At 39.4% G+C, this 26,995-nt stretch overlaps 1 protein-coding gene across 5 annotated transcripts in view; it reads left to right on the forward strand.

Moving 5' to 3' along the window:
• Positions 1–26,995, forward strand: part of pard3bb (par-3 family cell polarity regulator beta b) — a 187,273-nt gene that overhangs the window by 156,472 nt on the left and 3,806 nt on the right. For 2 of the 5 annotated variants that reach the window (XM_068328663.1, XM_068328666.1), the window contains 3 exons: positions 9,870–9,946; positions 26,315–26,530; positions 26,664–26,774. In XM_068328663.1, the coding sequence (XP_068184764.1) occupies positions 9,870–9,946; positions 26,315–26,530; positions 26,664–26,774 (404 nt within the window). Of the gene's footprint in view, positions 1–9,869; positions 9,947–26,314; positions 26,531–26,663; positions 26,808–26,995 lie in introns of those variants that run through there. The other 3 variants (XM_068328667.1, XM_068328665.1, XM_068328668.1) reach the window with 3 other exon arrangements.

The following is a 26,995-nucleotide window of genomic DNA, read 5'->3' on the forward strand; positions in this document are numbered from 1 at the left end:
GTGGCTAGAACAGATAAGAGTTATAGGAATTGTGGGAAAGAATGAGAAAGACACCCAGCTACCAATCCCCTACTGACTCCCCCTCCAACTGGAGCCAATCATCTGAGAAAGGGAGCCAGAAAGAGGAAGTGTCACTTTCAACCTATTACTCTTCCATCTAACCTGCATTGGAGCCACCTGCTCCCACTGGTACACAAGCACACACACACACACACACACACACACACACACACACACACACACACACACACACACACACACACACACACACACACACACACACACACACACACACACACACACACACACACACACACACACACACACACACACACACACAAGAAAATGAGTTTTTTACTGACTCATATTCATTCAGAGTTTCCCACATACAGTTTCTTACATTCTCTCTGGCATCACACACAGAAGTACTGTGAAAGGTGTCTGTGCTACTCTGATACACATGCTATTAAGCTAATACCTTCAGCAGATTTACAGTATATAGAAAAAAAATCATAATAATAGTAATACCAGAATCCACAAATTAAAAGCCACGTGAGATTCTACGTATCGTAAAACAAGGTAGAGGGGAAGAAATTGACCCTGACCCTATCTTTTCCTTCTCCCTCCTCCCACCCATCAGCTTCATTTTTCTGGCAGGTAAATTGTCTTCCCTTTAACCCATTGCCGCACTCATATTCTCTCTGTGTCTCTGTCTCTCTCTCTGTCTCTCTCTCTGTCTCTCTCTCTGTCTCTCTCTCTCTCTCTCTCTCTCTCTCTCTCTCTCTCTCTCTCTCTCTCTCTCTCTCTCTCTCTCTCTCTCTCTCTCTCTCTCTCTCTCTCTCTCTCTCTCTCTCTCTCTCTCTCTCTCTCTCTCTCTCTCTCTCTCTCTCTCTCTCTCTCTCTCTCTCTCTCTCTCTCTCTCTCTCTCTCTCTCTCTCTCTCTCTCTCTCTCTCTCTCTCTCTCTCTCTCTCTCTCTCTCTCTCCTCCACACACACTCAGTCTTTCTTGGAATTCACCTTTCTTTGTTCCTCCTAATCCTCAAAGAGAACTTTTTTAAGTCGGGAAGTTTAGCCAGAAGAAGGAGTGAGAGCGGGAGTTAGAGGTACAGGGATATGCTATCTGGGTGGCAGGAAGGTGGGCTTAGAGGAAACCAAATTATCTTCCGCCAATTATTTGTCTCTCTTTCTCCTCATCTCTCTCTCTGTCCGTCTAAATATGTCATCACCGCTGACACCCCCTCCCTCTGTCACTTTATCAATGCCCCACCTTGAACTTTCAAGGACAAGCTTAACTATTAGGAATAAACCTGTGTGTGTGTGTGTGTGTGTGTGTGTGTGTGTGTGTGTGTGTGTGTGTGTGTGTGTGTGTGTGTGTGTGTGTGTGTGTGTGTGTGTGTCCATGTCCATGGATGTTGATTTTAAATGGATGTCTTATTTTTGTATTTTTTCTTATTTTTGTTGTAAGTCTTAAAGGGACAGTGAAGTTAATTTCAAGTGACATATACAGTATGTTATTTATTGTTATGAAAAATTGAAAAAGAAATCAATTATATGTAGCATCATCCCTTTGGTCAGAAAAGTTAAAAATCAGTGCCACAGCAGCTTCCGCATTCAGTGGTCACATGGGCGTCATACGTCACTGGTGCCCAACATAGCTTGGCAGCCATAAGAAACAATGCAATGCCATGACATGATTAACTCCAAAAATATCATGGTTACCTGCGTGGTGAAAGGTTGTGTCAACAGAACTTCAAGAAACACAAAGACAAGGTCCTATCGTTCCTTAGAATATTAATTCCACACAGTTCAACAGTAACGAATGGCGGCTAGCTCAATGCTAACATAATATTTTTTCTTCCATTTTTCATAATGATGAATAACATATATGTCACTTAAAATTAATTTTACTGTCCCTCTAATTTTTTTGTGTGTGTCCATATTAGAGTGTGTGTGAGTGTGTGTTTGTGCTTGTGTGTGTGTGCGCACAATTTTTTAAAGGCTTTGCAGCAGGAATTAATCCTATCCTCTCTGCTATCACCTTCTTTCTTTTATTTATCCCCATCTCTCTCTCTCTCTCTCTCTCTCTCTCTCTCTCTCTCTCTCTCTCTCTCTCTCTCTCTCTCTCTCTCTCTCTCTCTCTCTTTCTCTCTTTCTCTTTTTCTCTTACTCACATCTATCCCATATTATACCTAGTAGCTACCTTTTTTGATGGTTTTAGAGTGAGGCAAACACCTCAGATGGGTATGGTTTAATAAATACTATTTAGATGAAAGGCCAAGCATTGTCTGCTAACTCCTAATCTGTACATAACCATCAAGAGTTTATATTCCCACAAGTATATCTGTTCATTATGGTATCACAATTTCCCTGATTTTTAAGAAAGTGAAACTTAACTAAACCTTCCCATACATGCATGTTTCACATGTTTCAGATGAAAAACAAGTAAAATAAATTAACCTTTATGGAACTCGTTAATTTTCTGAATTTGATGTGAATACCAGTGAAAAAAACACATGGATAACACACTCCACCTTTGCTCTTCTTTTTGTTTTAGAACTTCACCCGGAACAAAACGAACAAAACTATTGCTGTTGAAGAACCTGTGGAAATTTATCCCAGGGTCAATGTTAACAAAAGGTGTTAGTTTTAGCAGAAAATTGTTTTTTTAAGATATAATTTCCAGAAAGTATTTTACTTAATAACTCTTTAAAGTCAAGAATAAGTTTTTTTCTGTTTCAATTTGTCTGCCACTGTCTGCCTGTTGATGTTACATGTCATTTTTAAGAAAATAAATAAACGTACCAAAATTCATGCAATCACACGCCAAACCCAATATGCATCCTCTTCCAGTCCCTAACACATAAACTGGATGTTTTGTGCTAATAACTGTGTTCATGGGAGATGCTCTAAGCTGCATGCTTTGGGGAAAATTGACCTTCTGTGCTTTTAATTGTATGTGAGGCTCAACAGCGCTGTGACATTTAACTGTGCACCAGGCTTAATTCTTAATGCGTTATTCTATTGCCTTGCTGACATTTCAGCAGAAAGCAGTTTGTGAATAAAGATGCTTTATCCCACTTTGGTGTTGTAAGTAAACAAGCAAATCTGCCCATGATTATTTTAGTGTTCTTTTGTGCTTGTTTGCATCTTTCATAGTCTGTGGCTTTCAGGTATGTTGTCTGTTACCAGCTATTGTATAGCTGTCAGTCTCTGTTCCTCAGCAGGGCCCAGGGAGATTTAGGAGCCCAGCAGTACCAACTGATAAAAGTGCTCTATTTCTGCAGAGGATTCTCGCGGTGGTTCATCAATAACAGAGAGTCAGCAGTTGTTGATTTGCCAGCTGCTGGGATGTCTGGTTTTGAACCTTCACTCCCAGCCCTAAAGCTTCACTGTGACTTGAAAACACACACTGAAACATCACCCCTTACAGTATAGTGGATATATTTAAATTTACTGTAAGATAGATCCCATTTCTACCAGCAGGTCTCATTTCCAAAGAGAGAAAACACAAAATGATGATTAATATATTTAGAGTTACTCTTTCCTAGCTTTCCCATGCGATTCAGACATATATTCTATTTAGTTTTATGTTTCCCATTTAAGTCAATAATAAAACTTTGTTTCTGTTCAAACTTTTGCATTGGTAGAAAGTGGAAAACAGGAGCAAACAGCTATTATGTGAGTGGTAGCATTTGTCTCATAAAATTCTGCAAACATGAACTAGCATATTTCCTGAATATTCCAAATTATCTTTTTGTAGACATCTAAAAAGATTTAAGATAGTGAAGGAAGCTACGGTGTCCATATGGAAGGAGTGATGATAAAAACAGTTGTGATGAAAGTGAAAACCTACATCATCTTTCAAATACAACAAAGAAAAGGGTGAGGAAATGATGACAAAGATGTGCAAATGAGAAGAAATAAGAAAATGTCTGTGAATATTAGCCATTCAGATTGAGCCACAGTAAAGGCAACTTGACAAAAAAATTGAAAATGTCACAGAAATGAGAGCCTACGATTAAGGAGAACTCATTTTCATGCCAACAGTCACTGATGAACTTGTTTTTCATGTGTGTGCAGATGGGAACCTGTGCCCGGTCTTGTGAGCCTACATGCTTGTTCTTTAGCACTCCTTTGTCAAGAGGGTATAATAATTAGCCAAAGAAAATGGATGGCTTTTCACAAGCAGCTGCAATTACTGCTCTCGGTAGAACGAGTCAGTTGATGGATGGACAGAGGGGTGGTATGGAGTATGAAATGAATAGAGAGCTAAAATAGGTACAACTAAGAAAGCCTGAAATAACGTGATGGACTCTTTGCATGTGCTCGGGAAAGGTAGAGATTTTTTGAAGCGTAAAAGCTAAATTTGACATGAGTCTTTGAAGAGAAGTGAAGGACAAATTACAAATGGATACTGGGTGCCAGCCAAAATAGAAAATCCGTGTTTGATTTCCTTCTGATGTGCCATTAAGAATGACTCGCAGTAGTCAGGTTCGGTTATAATTCTCATCCACCAGTGACGAACACAACATATTACTTTCATCTATCGATGGACACAATAGATAAAGTAAATGGATTTGTCTGTAGGTGTGTTCCCACCTTTATTATCCCTCTAAAATATTAACACCATGCCTGGTGTGAAGTAAACACTGACAATATTGCCTAGGCATAAAATATTACACAACCATATGTTGGTGTAAATTTCTTAAACCTCTAGTAAAAGCTTTAAGGCATTTGAAAGCTACATCTAGAAACATGTGGATGGATAAGACTTTGTAAACTTGTTGTGTTAAATGATTCTGTAGATGTGGTGATGTTGGCTACATACGTGTGTACAGCAACGTTTGATGGAATAAAACAATTGCAACCTACAGTCACTGTGTTACGGGTTCAGATTTGTCTGCTTACTTGAAATGATTATGTTCAGACACACACAAAGCATAGGTTATTATAGTAAACTCGCAGGGTTGTGTTTCTTCTCATTCTGCTGACATAAATAACCAACATCACCCTTATTATTAGAGAAAGATTAACAAGTGACTCAAAATAATCAAAACTAATCCAAAAGTTACTGAATCATACCTAAATGAAGCTGCTGTCTGAACAGAGCAAAGCTGAACTTGAAAACAAACCAAAAAGACAACAAGACTAGAAATTAGAAAATACACACCTACAGTATTAGAACTGTTCGGAGGAACTGTCATAGCTGATCTCTCTATGTGCCACACAGTTGATAATTTATAATTATCAAGGTGATTTTTCACAGTCTGTCTTTTACAGTTTGTTTTTAAGTCTTCAGGTGTCTCTCCTCCACACACATTACATGGCTATTAGGCGTCTGGTATATAACACGCAGCAGACAGGACACACACTCACAAATCGCTGCCTCTTCAGATCTGTGTTTTAATTGAGTCGGGCTAAAGTGCTGGTTTTGCAGAACGATGTGACTGATAAGGATTAGAACCAACGTTCTCTTATTCATCGATTTCTGTCTGGGGGGGAAGGAGGGCACTGGTGGGATGATGGAGAGGGAGTAGAATCTTTTTCCATTAGTTTACAAAAGCAAAAAAAGAATGTTTCGAGCTGGGGTTAAGACAGATGCACTGTGAGAAAAAGAAATGTATAGCAGTAGGACATAGGGGATTTCTGGAGTGCGGGGACCCTCCCTCCTTTCTCTAGCAGAACAGGGGAGGATGAAGTGCGAGGAAGGGAGAGAGCACTGAAGGGACTGTTAGAGATGATACTGGCCCTCTTTTCCATCATTGTTTTTAACAAGGGAAGGGAGAGGGAAGACCACAGGGGGCAGTATGTGGAAGAGAGATGGGTGTAAATGGAAAGGGAGTAGAAAGAGAGATAGGTGTTCGGTGTTAAATGATATATGGAAGCAGAGAAGGGAGAGCAGTGGGCGGAGAAAGGCCGGCGCCTATGATTTTGGAGAAAAAATATACTAATTATGATAAGTTTGGGAGGGGATTTAACTGTACTCACAGGATCCCTGTATTTCACTGGAGGAGGGTTAGTTAATGAAGGGAAAAGACGAGTTGTGGACATGGAGAGGGAGATGCTCAAGCAGAGAGGATGAAAGGGGGAGGTGACAAGGAGTTTGGCAGGCAGAAAGAGTGGGAACGAGCTGTGGAAGAAGGAAGGAGGCACTTCACATCTGCCCTGAGTAGTTTCATCTACTAAATACTCCGTGCTGATCAAAATCCCTTTGAAATCCTTGAAACGGCTCGAGTGAAAAAGATGGGATGTTTGAGCAATTATGTGTGTGTCTGTGTATCAGTGTGTAAGGTAGACCTAGAGGGAAAAACAACTGTAAGATGTGTTCGTCTTGTGTGTCAGTGCCCAAAGTGATGGGTCGGTCTGTTTTTATGGGTAAATTGAAGGGTCTGTTGAAAGACAGAGAGATGAGCCACTCTTAACAGTGTGTGTTTGTGTCTGTGTCTTTGTGTATGTGTGTGTGTGTGTGTGTGTGTGCACGTGCGCGCGCCTTCCCGCCTGTGTAAGTGTGACCTCCCCCTCTCCCTTCAGTATCAGTGTTTTCTGCTTGATTTGCACACTCTCCTCTCTGCCTCTCCTCTGCTCGCCATGCCATGAAATGGTTTTTCACAAGACCATTACCCCAACCAGTGTGCAACAGTACTGCCACAGGGGCCGGGGGAGGGTGGGCTTTAAATGCGTGGGAGGGTGGGAAGGTGTATTCAGCTGTCATGTGAATGCTGACTTTAACGTGTGGCTTCATAGGAGACTTCTGCGTCTTTATGTTGCCTGACTGTTCTCTGTGATGCGCAATGATGTTCCTTTATGCAGCAGCAGCATCACCTACACAGTGAGGAAGATAGAAGGGTCTGATATTTGAATGTTTTTGGTGGTACTATTGAAAGATTTACACATACACAAAACTAAAATTACTTCTATTTTAGAATTTTAAAACATTTATCGCACAAAGTCACAAAATGACATTATTTGGTATTGTTGTTTTGCATGCTGTACAATCATAGCGTCTTCAATCAAAAACTAACAAGTGTTCCAATTGTTAGTTCCAAACTGATTTTCTGCCTCTAATAATAGAACTATATCAAAGCTGTGTCACAAAGATGCACTAACACAAGTCTACACACAATGACAGGGTACTGAATAAGCACAAAAGGCTCCTCTGAAACGATCTCCGCCATCTCTACGTTTTTGTGCATATTTACAAAGATGTGTCTTTGCTTTCCATACGATCCTTTACCTCATCTGAACACTACGCATACAGTCTTTTGTGTGCTCAGCCTGTGGCATCGTACCATAATCGCCTCCTCATATTCCATGTATATGTAAATACACAAAGACAGTTCAACAGAAAATCCACAAACCTTGTATATCTGTCTGTACAGGAGGCAGTTTACAGGTTCAGGACCCAGTGCTTTCAAGACGATAGTCTGGGTTTTTCTCTCGCCAACATTTTTGTGAAAACATCAGCATTTAATGGCTTCTGCTAATGAGTATTGGCTTTAAAAGCCTTATATACTGTATCTTACTCCCATTAAAATGCTGTTGTCTAAATATACCAGACATTAGGCGTTGCAGGTTGTTTTAAATTGATCCCACATAACCCCTTAAATTTTGACGGTTCTACCAAATATGTGGAAAATAGTCCCCAACAAATACAGTTTACTCCTGGTATCATACCGTTGGCTAAAAACAACACCTTGTGTTTGGAGAAATTACTGAGCAGTTTTACACACCTGGGCAAGTGATAGCCTTCAGTTATTATATTTTCCGTGTGCCCGCCCATCCATCCATCCATCCATCCATCCATCCATCCATCCATCCATCTATCCATCCATCCATTCCTTTCCTGACAACATGAATGTCTTGAGGGCTAAACTAAACAAAGCATTCATCTGAACAGATTAAAATCTGGTAATCAAAGTTTACGAAACACATTTTTGTCCACCAATGCTAATCATCACACATTTTCTCTCAAAAGATGAGGTGATGAAATTTAATATCAAAAAGGGCAGTGGTCACGTTGACTGTGACATCATGATGTTCTGCTTAAACACTTTTTCTGGATATTATTCAACCCCGTTACTCAGAAACCAGAGACACCCACCATAATTTATATTAATTACACATTGAAGATCCATCAGTATCCACGTGATAATTTGTTCTTCCGACATCTTTCTGGAAACCTACCTGGAAACCTCTTTCATTCATTTTCTCATTCCTTTTGTATTCATGACTCACATTTTCTTCATCGGTCTCCTCGTCACTCCCACCTCCGACTCTACCATTTAGTCATTCATTCATTCCTCTTCTCATCTCTTCCTCACCTATTTAAATTGTGTCATCGATGTCCTTTTCACCCCTCCACCCTGTCGTCCTAGCCTTCACCCCTTTCACTCCCTTGTTTTAGAATTCACCTCTCATTCCTCCTCTCTCCCTGCCACTCGATTCTTTCCCTCCACCTCTCTGCATTACCGTCACCCACTCCTTTTGCTCATTCACTTCTCATTCACAGTATCTCTCTTTGCTTCATTTCTTTTCCATCTAACACCTTTTCATTATTTCAACCAACCTCTTTAGTCCTACCTAATATGCCACTCGCTCTGCACCTAAAATATTGAGGCCATAAAGACAGGTGTTCAAAAGCTTGACTGGAAAATCTGTTTTATATGCCTCCTGGCAACGTTCCCTGGAATGCAAAGGAAGAAGAAAAAGCTGTGAGCTATAATATCTTAGTCTCAGCACCTTGCACACAGTGACAATATTACCTTGAGTCAAGGAGAGAAGAGCTTAGCTTCCTATAAATCTTTTGTCTTACACTTCCCCCTCCTTCCATCATGTTTTGGATTTAATGGATTTACAGGGTATTGTGCCTCCAAAATAGGTTGCAGACATACAGGTGTGTCCCGTTGTCAGAGGTACAACAGTGCACTTGAAAAGAAAAGTCCAAAGCATCATTTTCCAGTGGCAGCAGTGCAATGGGTACATTTGATGGGGTACTTCAGAGACTCAGCGTTACACACACCCTGAGGGGAGTTCATAATGCCAAATATAAGTCACCAGACTCAATTACAAATCATTTGTCCCCCCCGTCTCACCCTACATTATGTTAAAATGAATCTCATGCACATTCAGTGTGTCAGGAAATGGCCTATGTGTGTGTGTGTGTGTGTGTGTGTGTGTGTGGTTGTTGTGTTAATCGAGCCTGTTGAGGCTGTGGGTTTAGACGGCTTCTTTAAGGAACACCTCGGCTGCTGGAGTCTCCTTACTGAATAGACCCGGATAATCTCTGAGAGAGGGACTGTGCTTGTGTGTGTGTGTGTGTATGTGTGTGTGTGTGTGTGTGTGTGTGTGTGTGTGTGTGTGTGTGTGTGTGTGTGTGTGTGTGTGTGTGTGTGAAATAGAAATAGAGAATAGAGAAAGAAAAACATGAAATGTGAGGGTGAGAGATATGAAGAGTAAGAGGAGGCAGGAAAGATGGAGCTGTCAGCAGTTTGACTTAATCTTTTTCCTTCTCATGATGATGAGGCTCGGCCCTCTGTGTCCGTGTGTGTGTGTGTGTGTGTGTGTGTGTGTGTGTGTGTGTGTGTGTGTGTGTGTGTGTGTGTTTGTGAGCAAGACAACTCCATCTTGTTTTTAAGTAACCTAATCCTGAAAGGAGACCTTTTCAATCCTCTTCCAAAAAAAAAAAAAAAAAAAAACTAAAATGGCAAAACTCTAAATCCCTAATAACCAGCCTTTTTCAATCCTAAATTATTCTTGTATCACAAATGCACAGAAACACACTAACACACACAAACATTTAGAGAGAGAGACACTCATGGCTGCACCCTGCCATTACTTAGGCGAGCTAACCAATTGCTTCTCTTCACCAGATGCCAGGCAGAGGGACCGACCATCGGTTGGCACCCCGTTATGAAGAGGTGGAGCGTCAGTATGCCTCTTTACCAAGGTACCACTTAATGCCCTTCTTGTTCTCCCCTTTCTGTCTGTGCAGCCTCTAATTAAATCTGAGCAGTCTGTTTGTCTTTCTGAGGGTCCCCAGAGGCCTCGGTCTCAGCCAGGAAACTCTCCTGAATCTCCCAGAGGAACACACACTCAGACAGGGTTACAAAACCGATCCCCAACTCCTAGATTCTCTCACCAATCAAGACTTTGGCTTTTACAAAATTAATTGTGAAAAGTGTGAAAAAAGTACAGGAGGTGTGAATCTAATTAATTTACATAAGAGTTCTTTAGGCTTCAAACCTTCATGCATTACAAATCCAGTTTTGATTACATATGCAGACAGCCTACAAAAAAAACGATGTCTCATTTTGTTTGTGCTGAGTTACAGAAAATATGTTTTTTCCAAAATCCTCCAGTGTAGATTTTCTGCCCCACTCCGTGATTCTGTGTGTATTCTTGTGTTGTTGATTTTTAAAGGTTACACTGCCTTGGTGTGCAATACTGCAATACTGCCTTGGTGTGCAAGCTGCAGCTTTTTAAGCCACTGTGGGTTTTCCATACAGGAAAAGTTTATAAAATACTGCAATGTCAACGCTGGACTTGTTAAAATGCGGAAAAAAAAAGAAATGTCACATGACTGATGAGTGATAGGAAATTAATCAGCAGTATCTGGTCTCCAAAATAAATTCTGGGAAAAAAGAGATGGGCTGCGGATTGATGTTTCCTTTTTTTATTAGTTTAGTCGATTTGAAGACTTATACAATAAGTGTTGATAAAATAAAAAAATATCCATTATTTGAAGACCTCTACAATAAGTGTTTCATACTTTACAGCAGGACAAGGAACACATTTTGGATTTGTTTCTGCTCTACAACTCTCTGTTTTCCATGTCGTCGTTAGAGACGGGCTAAATGCTCATTGAACCCATATGCTATAAATGTTTCACAAAGACTAAGCATCATACTTCACATATTTTTTTCCTTCTTGTCCAGACAGTTAAAAAGCTGGGAGGCAGGTGAGTCAAGGAGAAATGTCAATGCTCAACTATCTTTGTACAACATGCTTTATCCTTCTACCCAGCTCATTTTGCGTCATTCTGTGGTCGTAGAATATCTCTAAACTTCAGCCAACACAGGACCAAAAATAGTTTCCTGCACTAACAGAGCCATGAAGGATTCTTTCATTTAGTGTTACTTATTATTTTCAGATGTAAATAGATAGAAAATTCAGTTTGTCAAAAGTCCTAGCTGTTTAAAAGTCAAATTGAAATGTGTGTATGAAACCACAGCTGTTCATCCACCATTTAAACAACTCAGTGTGAAGCAGTCAATGGCATAATATGTTCTTCAGCCATCATGAGTCACTCCTTGTCTTTTAGCATCTCATTTTTCATGTGCAACCTTTCCATTTTCACTGCTTGAGTGACTGAGACTTAATTCTCCTCTCTTTTTTCAGTCATACACTGTCTTTACATTTCTATATTTCTTTTTCTCCACCCTTTTCTTAACTCCTTCTTTTCTCCACAGTTCCTTATTCTCTATGCTATTTTTTATCCATAATTTTCCAGGATAAATAATACTGCAGTAATGTACTTAAGTAAAGCCCCTTAACATGTCCGACTTAACTGTATCTAAAAATAAGACCCATTCACATGAGAATAAATGTGTAAACTTTAGCAGGACAAACTCAGCCTAGTTGCTACTAGCTTCTTCTCACCTCATTTTATTTTGCGAACTAACAAACCAACAACAAATGTTTATTTTGTTCATGACTCTGACAGAAAATTAGGAACTCAGTGAGTGGAATGACAGACAGACGGTTAGGACATTAGACAGTTTATAGCCAGGTTCCCACCCCTGTTAAAATGGTGAGGGATGGCTATTTCACACCTCTTTCATGTGTGTCTGTGTGCAATGAGAGTTTGTGTGGGTGATGACTTTGGCAGATGATTTTGGCAGATGGGAGCGAGAACAGTGATGATAGTTTTGAGGTCTGGTTGTGGTATCTGAAAAGCCTAGGGAAATTGGACACACACATCCACGCATACAGTACACACTGTCTCTGTTTCCACTTTCAGACATGCACTGTAATCCGACAAACACTGTGCCAATTTTACATGTAGTCCACGTGTTTGAAAAGAACCCAGGTGATTTTTCTATTGAAGCCACTCTGGCAGTCTACCTGCTGACAACCTAGTAACAGTTGTGAAACATTTTCCACATGGCTAAAGTGTGTTTTAAAACACAGTGCCAATAATGCAACTCTCTTATGTCGTCTCTTTTTTTAAAGTATTTACATTAATCCAATAAAACATAATGAATGAAGGCGACATTTATGCGGACAATAACATAAAATCAGAATAGAAAGGCTTTTTGTTTATATTTGTTGTAGATTTTCATCTTTATTGTTTAATATTCAAAGTACAGTGCGTAGGTTTGTTGTGTGTCCATATCGCTTATGTATATGTGCCAGCTTGATACAAACAAAAGTATTTGAAATGTTGAAAATATAAAACTAATTGTAACAGATAATGAAAATGATAGTACATTGCAAACTAAGTTAAAACACCTAAGTAAACTGACTGTTGGAGAGTTTAAAGTATTAAAACTCCTGTGAGGTCATTGACACACTAACACTTTGGTCATTAAGGTCGTACATTTACAGTGGTCTCATCCTGTGTTACTGTGAGTTTAGACAGTTGAGGACACCATTGTTTTGGTTGCCAACTGGAACATCATGTTGGTTGTTTTTTTTGTACGTGTCACTTCACTCAGAGTGTGAATGGTGGTGAAGGTGTCTTGAGAAAGACTAGTGCATTCCTCTCTCAATCTAGAATGATCTCACCAGACTTTAATTACCTGAAGCTCCTATCCTTTATTGGATCTCTACTGATCACACTGATTTGTGGTAATACTTTGTTACATTTACAGGCGTTCTTCTTAAGCCCATCGTTCCTGTATATTAGCTAGCAGTCTTTAAACTGATCTGTTCAAAGTTATGGTGAAAATTCCATCAGTGTCAGATGTTGGAAAGTGATGGCAGGGGATTTTCTCTTAAAACGACCTGCAATTTACTGGCAAAAGCTCCAGATGTGGTAAATAATAGGCTGCAACTAATGAAGTGTTCACATACCAGTCATTATTCATGTGAACATACTGCCCACCTCCGCAGGTCTTCTTGGTGTTAGCTCATATAGCTTCTATGACCTTCTGTCACACCACTCAAATAATATCATGTCATAAAATCATGTCATTTTTTTGTAGACAAAAATGTTGAACAAGAAACTGATCATTTTTACAGAAAAATGAAGATAATTTTAAGGACTACATGCTGTGCCATAGGATTATTTATGGAATTTGGTGAACTCGCCTTTCCTCCAAAAGTAACAGAAAGCAGAGCAACCTTTTAGAAAAAAAATATCTGATCACAGCTTATCGTTTTGTCGCAAGCCCAAAAATATCTTCCTTGCCGGTCTCACTCCTGCCATCATGCCTGTACATTACACCTGCATGTACACGTGGGAGGAAGCGTGTAAATGCGCATGTTTTTACTACTGAGCCGAATATAACCAAAGGGTTGCTTAGTCAGGCACAAAGTCTAAGTTACCTGTGTGTGTGTGTGTTTGTGTGTGTGTGTGTGTGTGTGTGTGTGTGTGTGTGTGTGTGTGTGTGTGTGTGTGTGCGTGCGTGCGTGCGTGTGTGTGTGTGTCTGTGCTATCACTGTGAGACAGGATTTCAGTGGCTCTAAAATTAAAACATGACCCAGCAGTGGTTGATGTTCCTCTACCTAAAGCACAAACACAACCTGTCAAAGAAATGCCACCACATGAATTACAGAGGCGAAGGTTGAGGCTATAATGTATATTTTTTGTGCAACTGCATATTTTGTAAGTGTTTGGAAGCAAAAGTCTGTTTTGGCAACAGTGGAGAAAGGTGAGTTTTAGTTTTAATATTTTTTTTCCTGCACAGTTTTGAGGAAATAGGATACTGACAACATAAAAGGAGAGGGCAGGATGCAACAGCGCTTCTCCTTTAACTTCAAATCCCCCAAGATCTCCTCTCACTGCCATTTTCTCTAAATTATCTCTCCATCCTCCTCACCCCCACCACCACCACCACCACCACACACACACACACACACACACGTATTCTCCGCATCTCACTGTTTCTCTGCACTTCACCATTTTCTTGTACCTCTCTACTTCCCTCTCACTTTCTCTCAGTGGTGTTATTATACTGAATGAAAGACCCCTGTAGAGAGTCTGTTGAGAGTGTGAGTCTCTTTACCTCTTCCCATGTGAGAAGCAGTTTGAATTTAGAACACTGGAAATGAGGACAAGGCTCATTTTCATTTTATGAGATTGTTGAATGTTGAAAGAATGACTGAAACAAAAAGATTAAAGACTAGATTAGAGACTGTCGAATTAAAAGATTGTTTAACTTTGATGAAATTGAAAGCAGGTTATATCAATGTGTTCAAATAAAAGAGTTTGAGAAATGTACTATACATCAAAACATATATTAATGAATAAATTGTCATATAAGTTGACTGATTATCTCTGCCAATATTTAAAAATTCATAGATTGTCAGATTGAACTTTTAAATCAACTTTCCAATAATTTAAATATATTTTTGTGAGCTGTGTTGTCAGTAAAAATATGTGTTTATTATTGTTAAAAGGAATGGACCTGTGAACATATGAAAAATATAAAATATTCAAACACATTTGAGTATGTGAATCTAGTTAATGCTGACGTGTGCGCACCCCTGCCTTCCTTCTTCGTGATGATGACAATTTTGTAGATGTTCTGTACATCTCAGTTTCAAAACAGATTTGAGCTGGATGAAGTCAACAGGCTTTACTCCCAGAGGTTTCCTGTTGATAACAATGATCGGTTGTCGGAAATACAGCCATGACCCAATTGGATTAGTAGAACACCCTTCCCCATTTATCTTTGTTTTAACTTATATTAAGTTAAAAGAGCCATTCAGAATGGTTTTGCAGGTTTCTGGGAAGGTTGTCACTTCCTCATTTTAATGATAATTAGCTGATTAGTAATTATGAAGCAGATGTTGTGTTCAGTTCCTTGCATTCACTCTCGAAGTGTCTCTCCAGTTGCAGTTTCCATTTATTTCCTTCCACTTTTTACCATTCCTTTTTGCATCTCCTTTTCTTTCAGCCCCTCCTCTTCTTCATTCTCCTGAGCTTGGGGTGAAAAGGACATTGTTGAATATTGTTTCCCTCTGCTGAGGGGGAAATGAAGTGGTAATGCCTCTTTGACTCCAATTTCTATGTCTATCTCTCTTGAGATGACCTCCCAACCACCCCGGAGGGTTTCCCAGACCCCTTTACAACTGCTGCACAATCCACCTCATTGTCCAGTTGTTATCCAGTGAGTTTCTGGACTCACTGTCTCTGCTTGTTTGTTAGCTATACATGGGATCCCAAGAAAAACCCTGTCTTGCATTGGCTACCCCCCTTCTCTTTGTCTGTTGACCCTTTCTTGTTCTGGGCTTCTAGAATTTCTGACAGCTTCAACTGTTGCTACTTCACAGAACTCTGCTCGTACCTTTGATCTTGATCATTGGCTGTAAAAGTTGGGTTTCAACTGGTTGTGGAGCTACAGATGTGCTGCAGAACAAGAGGGTCCTAGTATGACAAGAATATGTTGTCATATGTCTGAACACCTCGGTTGGTTTTCAGGTCTCACCTTGTGAATGTTAAACAGGTCTGAGGGTATGCAAAGGTTGGACTGGAGTTCAAGTGATTCTGGGCTCTGAAGTGAATAAGGTTTACAACAAGTTGTAAAAACTACAAACAGATATTTGACGTTATGGTATGACTATCCTTATAAACATTAATCCTTTTGATTTCATTTTTACGATCGGTTGCTAAATTCAAATCAGTGGTTTTAGAGTATCGTGATGTTTCAGCTACACGTTAGCTGAAACATCAAGATACAGTTATAGCAGCTAAGGACCTAGAATGTGGAAAATACATCAAGGAAAGTTAGATTGTTATTTAAGCCAGCCCAAAGAACAAGATGGACTGTGATTCATTCACTTCAACATTTGCAGCTGTGAAATGTTAACATCTGGTGGGACCCTAATCACCATCTGCTGTCCCTGTGTTGCTACATACTCCTTTCAGGAATACCTTGTTATATTACACAGTTAAATGATAATTACTTGTATTTCTGAAACCATGCACCACTCTTTTTCCATCTTACATAAACAGGTAAAAAGCATCACATGAATATATATTTAAATATTTGCTCAAAAAATGAAATTCTTTGATTCCAGATGGAATGTAAATTATTATGATGATTTATGAATGTGTTGTAACAGGAAGTAACTCACATTACTACAGCATCCAGAGGTTTGACATCAAAATTAAGCACTGAGCTGGTGAGAATGGTGAATGAATGGATCCAGGAATTTGTCAAACATTCACCACTATACTGTATTTGCTATAACACTTTGGTGCCTCCGCCAAGCGGGCTTTGGTATGTTTTTAACATCATTCACATTCTACCTGTTGGCAGGATTACTGAAAAAGTTTTAAACAGATTAGATGAAACGCTTTGGAGATATCGGAACAATTCATTTGGAATGTGGTGGTTATCTGGATCATCGTCTGGATTCTGATTTTTAATTTTCATAAAGAATTGGCAATGCTAGCATTCTTTGACATAACTTTCACAACAACATCCCTATATGTCAACAAGGCAGTCAGAGACTGCAACATCTTGCGACACCCCTGAATTCAAAATTTTACCCTGACCTACACATTTTTGTGCTTCTGGCTTCCTGAAAAGATTCCTTTTTGTTTTGTGATTATATCAAATCAGGTTTCAGAGATGTGTACCTGAAAACATATAAAAGTGAAAATTTGGCCTTGGCCTAGGTTTCAAGGTCAAGGTTGGGATTTAATTTCCATCCCCTTGCCTCCCTGAATATAAAGCCTTTTGTGTCGTCTTTCTATCTTATTCGGTTCCTGAGATATGTGGGGAAAAAAGTAGAAAAGTTGTAATTGGACCTTGACCTAGTTTTCTCAAGGTCAAGGTCATCATCTCATTTTCATCCCCTTTGCCGCCCGATTAATTTTTTGTTTCATCTTTCTATCTGCAATAGTTGTGAAGATATTTGGTGGACAGACGGACGAACAAACAAATACTGACAATTGCAAAACATCACTGCTTCTCGGGATGTAAAAATCAGACCTGAAACCAAGTAATATTCAAATCTAGTGATTCAGAATGTTTTAATTTATGGGGCTTGCATGCTAAAATGCTAATTCTACAACTTCAATTGGGATCAAATTGTAGCTGAAATTTCTGTGATTCAGTTGGTGTCAAATTTCCTACATCTTCAAAAATGTATTTATCTAACTACTGATAAAAAAATATGAATATTGTTTTATATTTTTTGAATAACTATCAACAGAATAATATACCGGTGGAATGGTTTGACATATTGCCATTTTAAATTGAAGTTAGTGTAGAACAGTTATGGGATATTCAGTGACTTGTGCATTGATATAGCGCTTTTAAATATCTGCATATGTCTGTGTGTATGTTTATGACCCTTCGTAAAAGACCATCCATGTGAATCCATGACTGTAAATCAGTTTGGGATGAGTGATGTGTGTGTTTGTGTGTATTTGTCTGTGGAGGGGCTTTTGCATTGTCACATCTCCCTGTTAAAAGTACTGTTTTAGAGCTCCTCTTCATGTTCCAAATTAATGGCTCTTGAGGGATTGCAATTTTGTCAGAAATTTGTATCACGTAGTCGTGCTCAAAGCAAAATGTCCCCAGCTTGAAACTCTTACATGGGGAGAACCTTATTGGTTCAAGATGTGAAATAATGGAGGCTATTTGAATGGGGTATGGTATCACCAGTAATGGATTTCACCATGTTTCAGGAAGACACCCACTACAATACTTTTAAGTGTGTATGTGTGATATTGCTGTAACTAAATGTCTCGTTTAGTTTGAGTCATTTCAGCCAATATAAAGGAACATGACCTATTCAGGTGCAGCAGATTCACTGAAATGAGATCCATCTCTCTTTATGGCCATTGAACATTCAAATATCTAAAAGTTGATGTGACTAGCTACTCAGTTTGCACCATTCAACATGAGTTATAGCTTCATTTGATGTAGCCATTTTCTAGAGGTTTTCCGCAATGAGCTGATCGTATTCTCTGATGGTAGAGCCCATGAGCTTAAGTTTTCAGAAATGTTAAAAGGGATACCTGTGAATATTCCCCTGTGAAATGTTTAATTTTAACAGGAAGAAATCCTAATTATCTATTTCTCTTGTGAAATTAGTGCATAGATTGTAAACCCAGGCCTTATACTATCTGTGTGTGTAAATCTGGGACAATTCTATCTACAGCTTTCACCTGTGAAAGGGAAGTCAGTCCCCATGAAGTTAATATACATGTATTTATATATTCATGATCATTTTGAATGACTTTGCAAAAAATATACACACAAATATTTTATGAAACCAAAAATCAGTTTCCTAGCACAAACCTAGTTTATATCATGGTGTATTGAGTCACAGATATTTTGTTGTCATTGTTTTGAATTGTTTTGGCTGCTGGGTTAATATTCAGGGCAGAAAAAGATGAATCTCATCTGATGTAATTTAAGAATAAAGATACCACATGTTGTCATGTCATTGTAAAAAAAAAAAAAAACAGTCGCAATGCTTATTGTCGAGAATGGATTTATTATTCTGATGGAGACAAAGTTAAATAAGTTGCAGTTACGTGAAGAAAGGTTTTTGAAGGACACTTACTTTATACTTCTTACTTTTTTTCCCAGCACATCTTTCATGTGATTAATACTGTTTTTGGATGCACACCTCTTCATGTATTGTCTTCTCCTTTTTTTGCTTTGATTTTTGCTCCAGTTGTATCACTAATTTTCCAAAAGTCATGGTTATATCATGATGAGAGACTCCACACGTCCGTTTTTCTGCCCTCTGTGTTTCTGCAGTGGTCTCCCTCCATCTCCTCATTAACTGATACCTCTTGCCATCCTCTAATAGCTCTTTCTACTGTAGTTCCATGTCATTTTTTTTTCTCCTGAAACTCTTCCTCTCATTGTCTCTCTGCCCTCTGAATTGTGTCTTTTCCCCTGGTCTCACTTTAAGTACTCTTCTTGTCACTTTAAGTACTTACAATACCACTGTAATCCTCCTTAAACACTGTCTTTTTATCCTGTTGTGGTCATTTGCATTACGTTTCCTGCTTTCTCTTGTTTTTCGTTTAACACTTTAGTGGTTTAATATGATTCCCTTGTATTATGTACCCTCATACCTTAACAATCACTTACATTCATACTCACATTGGTTCCAAATGTGTGTACATGCAACAGTAAGGAATATAATCATGTTAGTTTCCTGGACTGGTAAGCTTGGAACTCGTGATCTCCTGGTGGATTGATCACATTTGGCAGAATTTTATTGACAGAGACAGATTGCAGGCCCTGAAAGGTGTTTAGATTCATTCAAACATGAACCGTATGACCAAGCATCCATGAGTGTGCACGTGTGTGTGCACGCTCATCTAAAGTAGGGCTCTTTATGCTTAGCAGATGCTGACCTTCAGCATGTGAGCTCTCTGGAGGGCAGCACTTGTTCCCTCATTTTCATTACTTGTCTTTGCCGTCCCCTCTCTCATTTCCTTCTCCTTTAGTTCTTCTCCTTTTTTTTTTCATTTTATATTTTCATTCTCAGTCAGAAGACTTAAAAACACTCTCACTTGTAGTCACATTTGTCATTTCCTTTTCTTTTTCATGTCTTCTCTCTCAACTTGTTCGCCATCATCTGCTTTTTGAAATTACGCTCATTTTCCTTCTCTGGAGGAGAATGGATTCCCGAACTTATCATGAAATACTCAAGTTTATTATCCACGCCTAGGTTTTTTGCTCTCTTCTTCTCAGCCTCACCGTGCATATCATCTAAGGCAGAACCTTGTTGACTCCCTACTTGTGTACAATTCCAAATAAATTGCACACACAGTAATTTAAACACCAGTAAAATTAGTTTCTGGACTGACCAGGATCATTTTCCATGAACACTAACAGCTGTAGAGTCACAGAACAGTAACATTCACATCTTTAAACAGAGGGCATTGTAATGTTTGAAAGAAGAAGATACTGTACTACCTATCCGACTCCACTGTAAAATTTCTGATATATATTTTCACAATGAGTGCGTAGGGAAGGAGGGCATGGTTTTAGACTCAGCCCTCATCATTTTTATTTCTCTTCTTCACTCTTCCTGTCCAGCATTGATTTTCCCTCTGCAGTCACGTCACTCTTTATGCAAAGATCCTACCCTGTTTAGATTCATCTGCCTCCCTCTTGTCCTTTGGTCATTGGTTGTTTCAAGGAATACTGATGAAAAAAAAAAAAACTCATTGAATTTGAGGAGTAACAATCTCTGACCTTCTCGTAATTTTCTTCTGTCGGTTCCATTCATTAACGCTTCACTGCGTAATTTGAATACAAATATTGATTGTCATTTTCATAATAAAATGTGACATAAATAACCACTACTTGTTTCAAAATTAGGTTGCACCAATTTCAGTAATGCCAGGGTCCAATTTAGCTTGTAAATCTCAAACCGCAATTATTTTTTTGTCATGAGTTTGATTGGTGAATATTGCGGTTAGACAATAAATGTTAACCCTAGCATGCCAAAATTAATTTGTTACCTATCCCTGAAACGCAAGGGGCATGCAGTTATCTGACTTGTTGCCTTCTTATATGCGATTGCAAGGGTTACACTAAAAATACCTAATGGACAAGAAAATGAAATAATGCAATTAAAGCAATTCTAGTAAGAGGTACTTCTGATGTAGCTCATATTTATTTATCAATCAAGTATTAATTCCACATTTAAAAGTAAAGCATGGTTTCAAAACAATGAAATTGCTATGTGCCTGGTACATTTATTAGTTTTATTTCAAGTTGGTTTTTTTTTTTTTTACCATTTATAGGCTTTTAAAATAGCTGGAAAAACAAAAAAATTTGCTTGACTCTAAGTTCCAAACCAAAATACATTTTAGCTTTAAAGTTAGTTATAGCTCTTTTTTTTTTGTTAACTCCTCGGTGGAATCGCAGGGCTGAATATATTAAATAACCAAGTACTATCTATATAGCCCATCAGACACCAAGGGAAACTTGACAGGGATAGCAACAGTCAGAAAGTTATCTCACAAAGAATAAAAGTTCAGTCTTAATGGGATTTGTGAGACTCATTACATGAAATTCTGCAATCTATAAAAGTGCTCTTGTCAATCAGCCATTTTTCACCCACTTTAGTATTGTACTTAACATTAAGACATTAAGCCTCCTTTTGCAGAGCTGATAATGGCCTGGTCCTCTTTTGTTAACTTCACCAAATGGTGTTCAGGGTTTAATGTTATGTCTATGTATTTGGTATGCCTCCTAATCTGGGTAGATAATATCCTTCCTTAGCCTTTGACCCCATCTTCTAAGGGTTGGGCTGGCGCTGATGGAGTATCATGTGACCTCCGGGGTCAGGAGTCGAGGGAGGTTTAGGGGTTTCTAGCACACAAGTACACATGCACCAAGGCAAACCACATTGACAGCTGAATCAACAAACTGCCCTCACTAACATACACACACATACACTCGGACAAACAGTATGCAAGCAGTTAGCTGTTCGGAGGAAAACAGGTTACAGTCTTATTGGCCCCCCCTGATGAAACAGAAATTCTGCTGAGTCAGGCGTCACTCTGAATGACTCAGCAGTGTTCTGTTAACAATTTGTCTATTTGCTGTTCTCATTGTTAATACTGCTCCTTGTACTGTACCTGCACAACATGCTAACACAGCAGCTTTGTGTGGTTTAACTTCATCAAGCAAAGTCAGCCATCAGGCACACGAAAGATTTTGTTTGTCAACCTGCGCTAAGAATCAGTGGTTTATGAATGAATCTTTTTTAAGTTAGCTGTTTTTACAGACTCTAAATCTACATCACTGCCATTGCGAATTTCACACAGGTTGTAATGTCATCAAATTTGAGCATGTGTTTCACTGCATAATATGAGATATTATTATTATTATTATGGAACCAACAGTAACATGTGTGATTTATTTCTATACAAGACAGTTTTCACCTCAAATGTTTCCTAAACCATTTTAATATTTTTAATATACTGTATTAATTTACTAATCCCACACAAGCTGACAAATCTGTTCAAAAAAGTATAATTTTTACTGAACAAGACCACCCCTCTACCCTTTTTTTTATTCCTCTGATACACAATAATCACCCTTCATTATTTCTCACTTAAGCTTATATTGCCTCATTGTTTGGACCATGATGCCTCAGTGATTAAAGCTTTGTAATGAAGTATCACATTAAGAAGATGGAACCGAGCTAAAAACCAGATTAGCTCCAGAGAATTTATCCCACAGTAGCTCCGTTTTCAGTGCCGCTCCCTAAATGACATTAGGACAGCAATAGGGAAACAATTTGTGCTATTAATCTGCTTTATTATGAGACTGTCAAAATATCATGACTCTGACAAAGAGTCTGACACCGTTGAATGCAATTTGAATATATAAAGTACTCTCCAATCTCTCTAAAACCCGTTTGAAACCGATATCAACACGAGGTGAGCTCTATAAAGACTCATAAAGAAGTAACTGAATTAAAGCTGCAGAGGTGTCTCACCTCGTCTTTTCCTTGCTCATCGGTAAGTCACTTTAAGTACCGTCCTCTACTCCCCCTCTGTCTTTCTCTCTACTGTCTACCTCACTATCTCCAACCTTTTGCCTCTGATTTAAAACTTTCTCTTCACATTATTTGTTCCAGCTTGAAGACCGGCTGGCAGGATCTATAGCTATATGTGTGTGTATGTGTGTGTTAGACAGCTGTATGCATCCCTCTTAAAGAGGGAGAGTGAAAGTCTCTGAGAGAGGAGGGCAGGTGCAGATGACATATAACAACTTCTTGTTTCCGCTGAAATCCATTGGAAATCTCTTTTAACCACCAGGGAATTAAAAAGACTCACATTACTCTCAATTACTGTCAGACATGGAGAGAAATCTTCCCAATTATCCTTTCAAATATCTAACCTTTTACTCCATGCACAATCTACATGTATTATTATATTTAAGAAGTCATTTTTTAGTAAGTATGACATTGTTGGATGTCACTTTTTGCTTTTTTTCACCACTTGGAATATTTCCAGCTCTTATTTTGCTTCGATTACTCTCTCAATTATGTTAAACCTGCCGTTGCATGTGCCAGGAAGTGGTTCTCATTCATTACATATGTTTCTATCTCTCTTTTGTTATCACACACACACACACACACACACACACACACACACACACACACACACACACACACACACACACACACACACACACACACACACACAGATGCCATCAGCCTCCTCCTTTGGTTTTAACTCCTCTCCAGCTGTGTGCCAATTTGTCTCCTCCAGAGTCTGTAGGGTTTGGAAGGGGGTGATTAGGAACTAGTACGGCATTTAACCGAAAATGTTGTTGTAGTGTGTGTGTGTGTGTGTGTGTGTGTGTGTGTGTGTGTGTGTGTGTGTGTGTGTGTGTGTGTGTGTGTGTGTGTGTGTGTGTGTGTGTGTGTGTGTATGGTATGGGTTCCATCCTCATTGCCCTGTAATCCCCAGCTGCTGCGCACTACTGACTCGGTTCCTGGAGGGAGAATTCCAAACTTGCCACCGGATTTACAGTGAACTCCCCAAAGATTCCCGTAGGATTTCCACAACATTCTCAACATGGCAACTCTCAGAAGATTGTAAAGCTGGAACTAATGATTGTTTTTATTTAGACCTACCCCAAAAATCATTACTGCAAATTATTCAAAACTTCCACCAGAAGATTCAGAAAGATGGAATTGTCAAAAAATAAAAGTTACGGCCATGTGTTGTGTTAAACTCAGTCCAGGTGCATACAGTGAAATAGTTTGTAGCAAAGCAGTACCATTAAAAACTAAACCTCAGCCCGAACTGTTTAAAGACAATGTATTCACAAGCTACACTTTTAATTACGTTTCCCCTGGAGAATTTAGCGTTATTGCTATGTCCTCAGTGTTTCCTGTTTGAATCTAAATCTTTATATGTATTTGCTATGATGCTCCATCCATCTGACAGGTGTGGCATACATTATAAAGATAGTAAGTCGTACCCTTCTATTGGAGGTGGACCCACTTATACACAGACAACTAAATGTAACAGTTGATTATACCCGCATGAAAGAATATTGCATTTAATTTATGCTAATAGATCCCTTTAAATGCTTCACTGGATGAAGGAAAACTCTCCTCGCTCCTTCTCACTTGTTTTTTAATTATTTACTCCACATTTCACTCTCTCTCCTTGCATTTATCCCTCCTTTCTTCACACCCCTTCTTTTTCCCTATCTTTAAATTGTCTTATCTATCTCATGGCCCACTAGCCTCCTGTGCTTCATGTATTTTTTTTCTGTGTATTTACACATTTGTCACAAACAGTGGGTTCCTAGAATCACAGGTAATAGATGTGCACAAATTGTGCAGATAAGCTACTAATGAGTTAATTATCTGTAAATTTGTAATGGCTTTTTTCTTTCTCCCGCTCACTACCACCCTTTCCCTCCCTTCCTCTTCGTCTTATCTCTTTCTCCTCCATGTTCTGCCTTCTTCACCTCCACTTCACCTCCCAACTGCTCTTATCTCTGCCTCTGTGACTTTATTGAAGCGCTGGGGTCAAACGCTGAGTGACAGATCCGCCAACTGATATGGGCATAGGTACACCAGCTCGGAGGTAGATAGCCCTGCAGGTTAGTTTGCAAGAAGACATCTAGTCATAAAGTGTCTAAAAAGGGAGACAGAGAGGCTGTCAGACATGTAGAGAGACATGGCAGCTGGTAGTTTTGACATGTTGGGAGGCTTTCCAGCAGAAGAGGAGCAGACGAACTGGCTGTGGCTATCAAGAAGAGAGACATTTGAGACATGTAGCCGATATGCTTACCCGGAGTGACTTACAATAAGTGTAGCAAAGTAAGTTGAAATCCAGCAGACAGATGACAGATCAGTTGACAGGCAAGTTGACAGAGAAGCAGAAATGTGTGTGTGTGTGCGTGTGTGTGTGTGTGTGTGTGTGTGTGTGTGTGTGTGTGTGTGCGTGCGTGCGTGTTGTGTGCTAAGTGTGTTTGCATGCTCCAACACACCAATGGTGGTTATTGAGCTAGGAAGGCCAGAAGAAGACATGATGGGCATGCAGTTAGTTAGACACTTTTCACTGCTGACCACCCAAACTGATTCACAGGGGCGTCAGCATGTGGACCACCAGTACTGAGTGTGTGTGTGTGCATGTGTGTGTTGTCTTTGCAACTATTTATGAATGTGGCTGGTCCAGTCTGTCTGTCTCCACGCTGTGTGGATATTATCATTATCTCCAGGCAACAGGCGACAAGTTACCTCTCATATTGGACAAGAGGCTAGTACATGTTTTATTGTGTTACACTGAAGTAACTGAATTTGAAAAAGTGTAACTAATCCGATCTCACTTGTGTGATCACACATGCACAAATGCATAATAAATAAATAAATAAAAGTGTAAAAAACTACAACAAATCTGGAAGTAAAAGGAAGGAAAGGAATGGGACAGATGATAGATTGAGTTTTGGGTGAGAAGCTGCAGACGGATGAAAAGAGACAGAAAGATAAAATGTAATACCTGATAATGTGAGCTATGTGGACGATACATGTTTGTGTACTCGCTATCCACTGGCCACGGGACATTGATATCTATTAACGGACCTGGACTCGATTACCACAGCTGTGTGTGTGTGTGTGTGTGTGTGTGTGTGTGTGTGTGTGTGTGTGTGTGTGTGTGTGTGTGTGTGTGTGTGTGTGTGTGTGTCCCAGTCTACTTAAACCTGTCACATGTCTTGTATTCAGTTGCTATGTGATTCTCAGTGTGAATGCGCTGCTGGCGGGTTTTTTTTTTTCTTTTTAGTGAAAAGCAAGTGTTATCAATAAGTTTTCATTAATTTGTAGTTGAAAAAAATCCTGGAGAAGGGGAAATAAGTTGAGAGTTTGTTGGTAAAGACATGAAAAAACCACCACAAATCAACCAAACAACTTAATTCTAACATTTGTGTTGTCTGAAGTGATTGTCAGAGTGAGGGGTTAAATCTGCTTCATCCCTGATTGCCTGATTGTTCACATATTTATCTTACAAGTTCGCATTCGGAAAATAACATGAAAATAGCAACGCAGTGTTCGTCTGTTCCTCTTGAATAGCCGTAATAGCTTTGTTTCCTATGCTCCTCTTTTTTCATTGTGTTCTCTCCAGACGAGGTCTGTTGGATCCAGCGGACTACCCCATGCAGCCCTGGTCAGGTCATTACCCCGGATCCCCCCACACCCAACAAGTTTACCCTCAGTCCCCATCCTACCCAAACCCCAACTCCCAGTCTGGCCCTTCTTTCTCTGGCTACGTACCCAGCCAGCCGTATGCGCGGCCAGCTGACCCTCGGGGGGTCAGCCCTGGATACTACCCCCACCCAAGGTATTCAAAGGACACTCTTTAATCTGTTATGATCCATAATGGTATACACAGAGGTTACACCACAGCATTATTAGAAAGGAAGGCCTTAATCAGGCAGAAATGTTCCCTTCACACAAGTCTCTTATGCTCCCAGCTCCCAGCAGAGACCCCCCTTGCGGCAAGATGTGCCCCCGTCTCCCACCCCTCCTCTCCGTGGATTACGGTACGACACTATGACACGTGGAGCCGGGGGTGGAGCTTATAGGTAGGGGTGATTTGTGGATGAAGATTATCCCAGGTAATTCCTGAAACCTGAAGTCTATCTTTGTTCTTTGATTCCTTGATTTGAATGTCTGAAACGTGTAAACAAGGAGGACAGTCATCCTGAATGAGTATTGTTATTAGCTTTTCTAAAGGAAGTGGGAAGAGGTTATGTGATTATGATTAACCGCATTTGCTTGTTACACAGTTGTTGATTAGAATTTG

This window comes from Antennarius striatus, chromosome 12 (assembly GCF_040054535.1).
Source record: "Antennarius striatus isolate MH-2024 chromosome 12, ASM4005453v1, whole genome shotgun sequence".
Lineage (NCBI taxonomy): Eukaryota > Metazoa > Chordata > Actinopteri > Lophiiformes > Antennariidae > Antennarius > Antennarius striatus.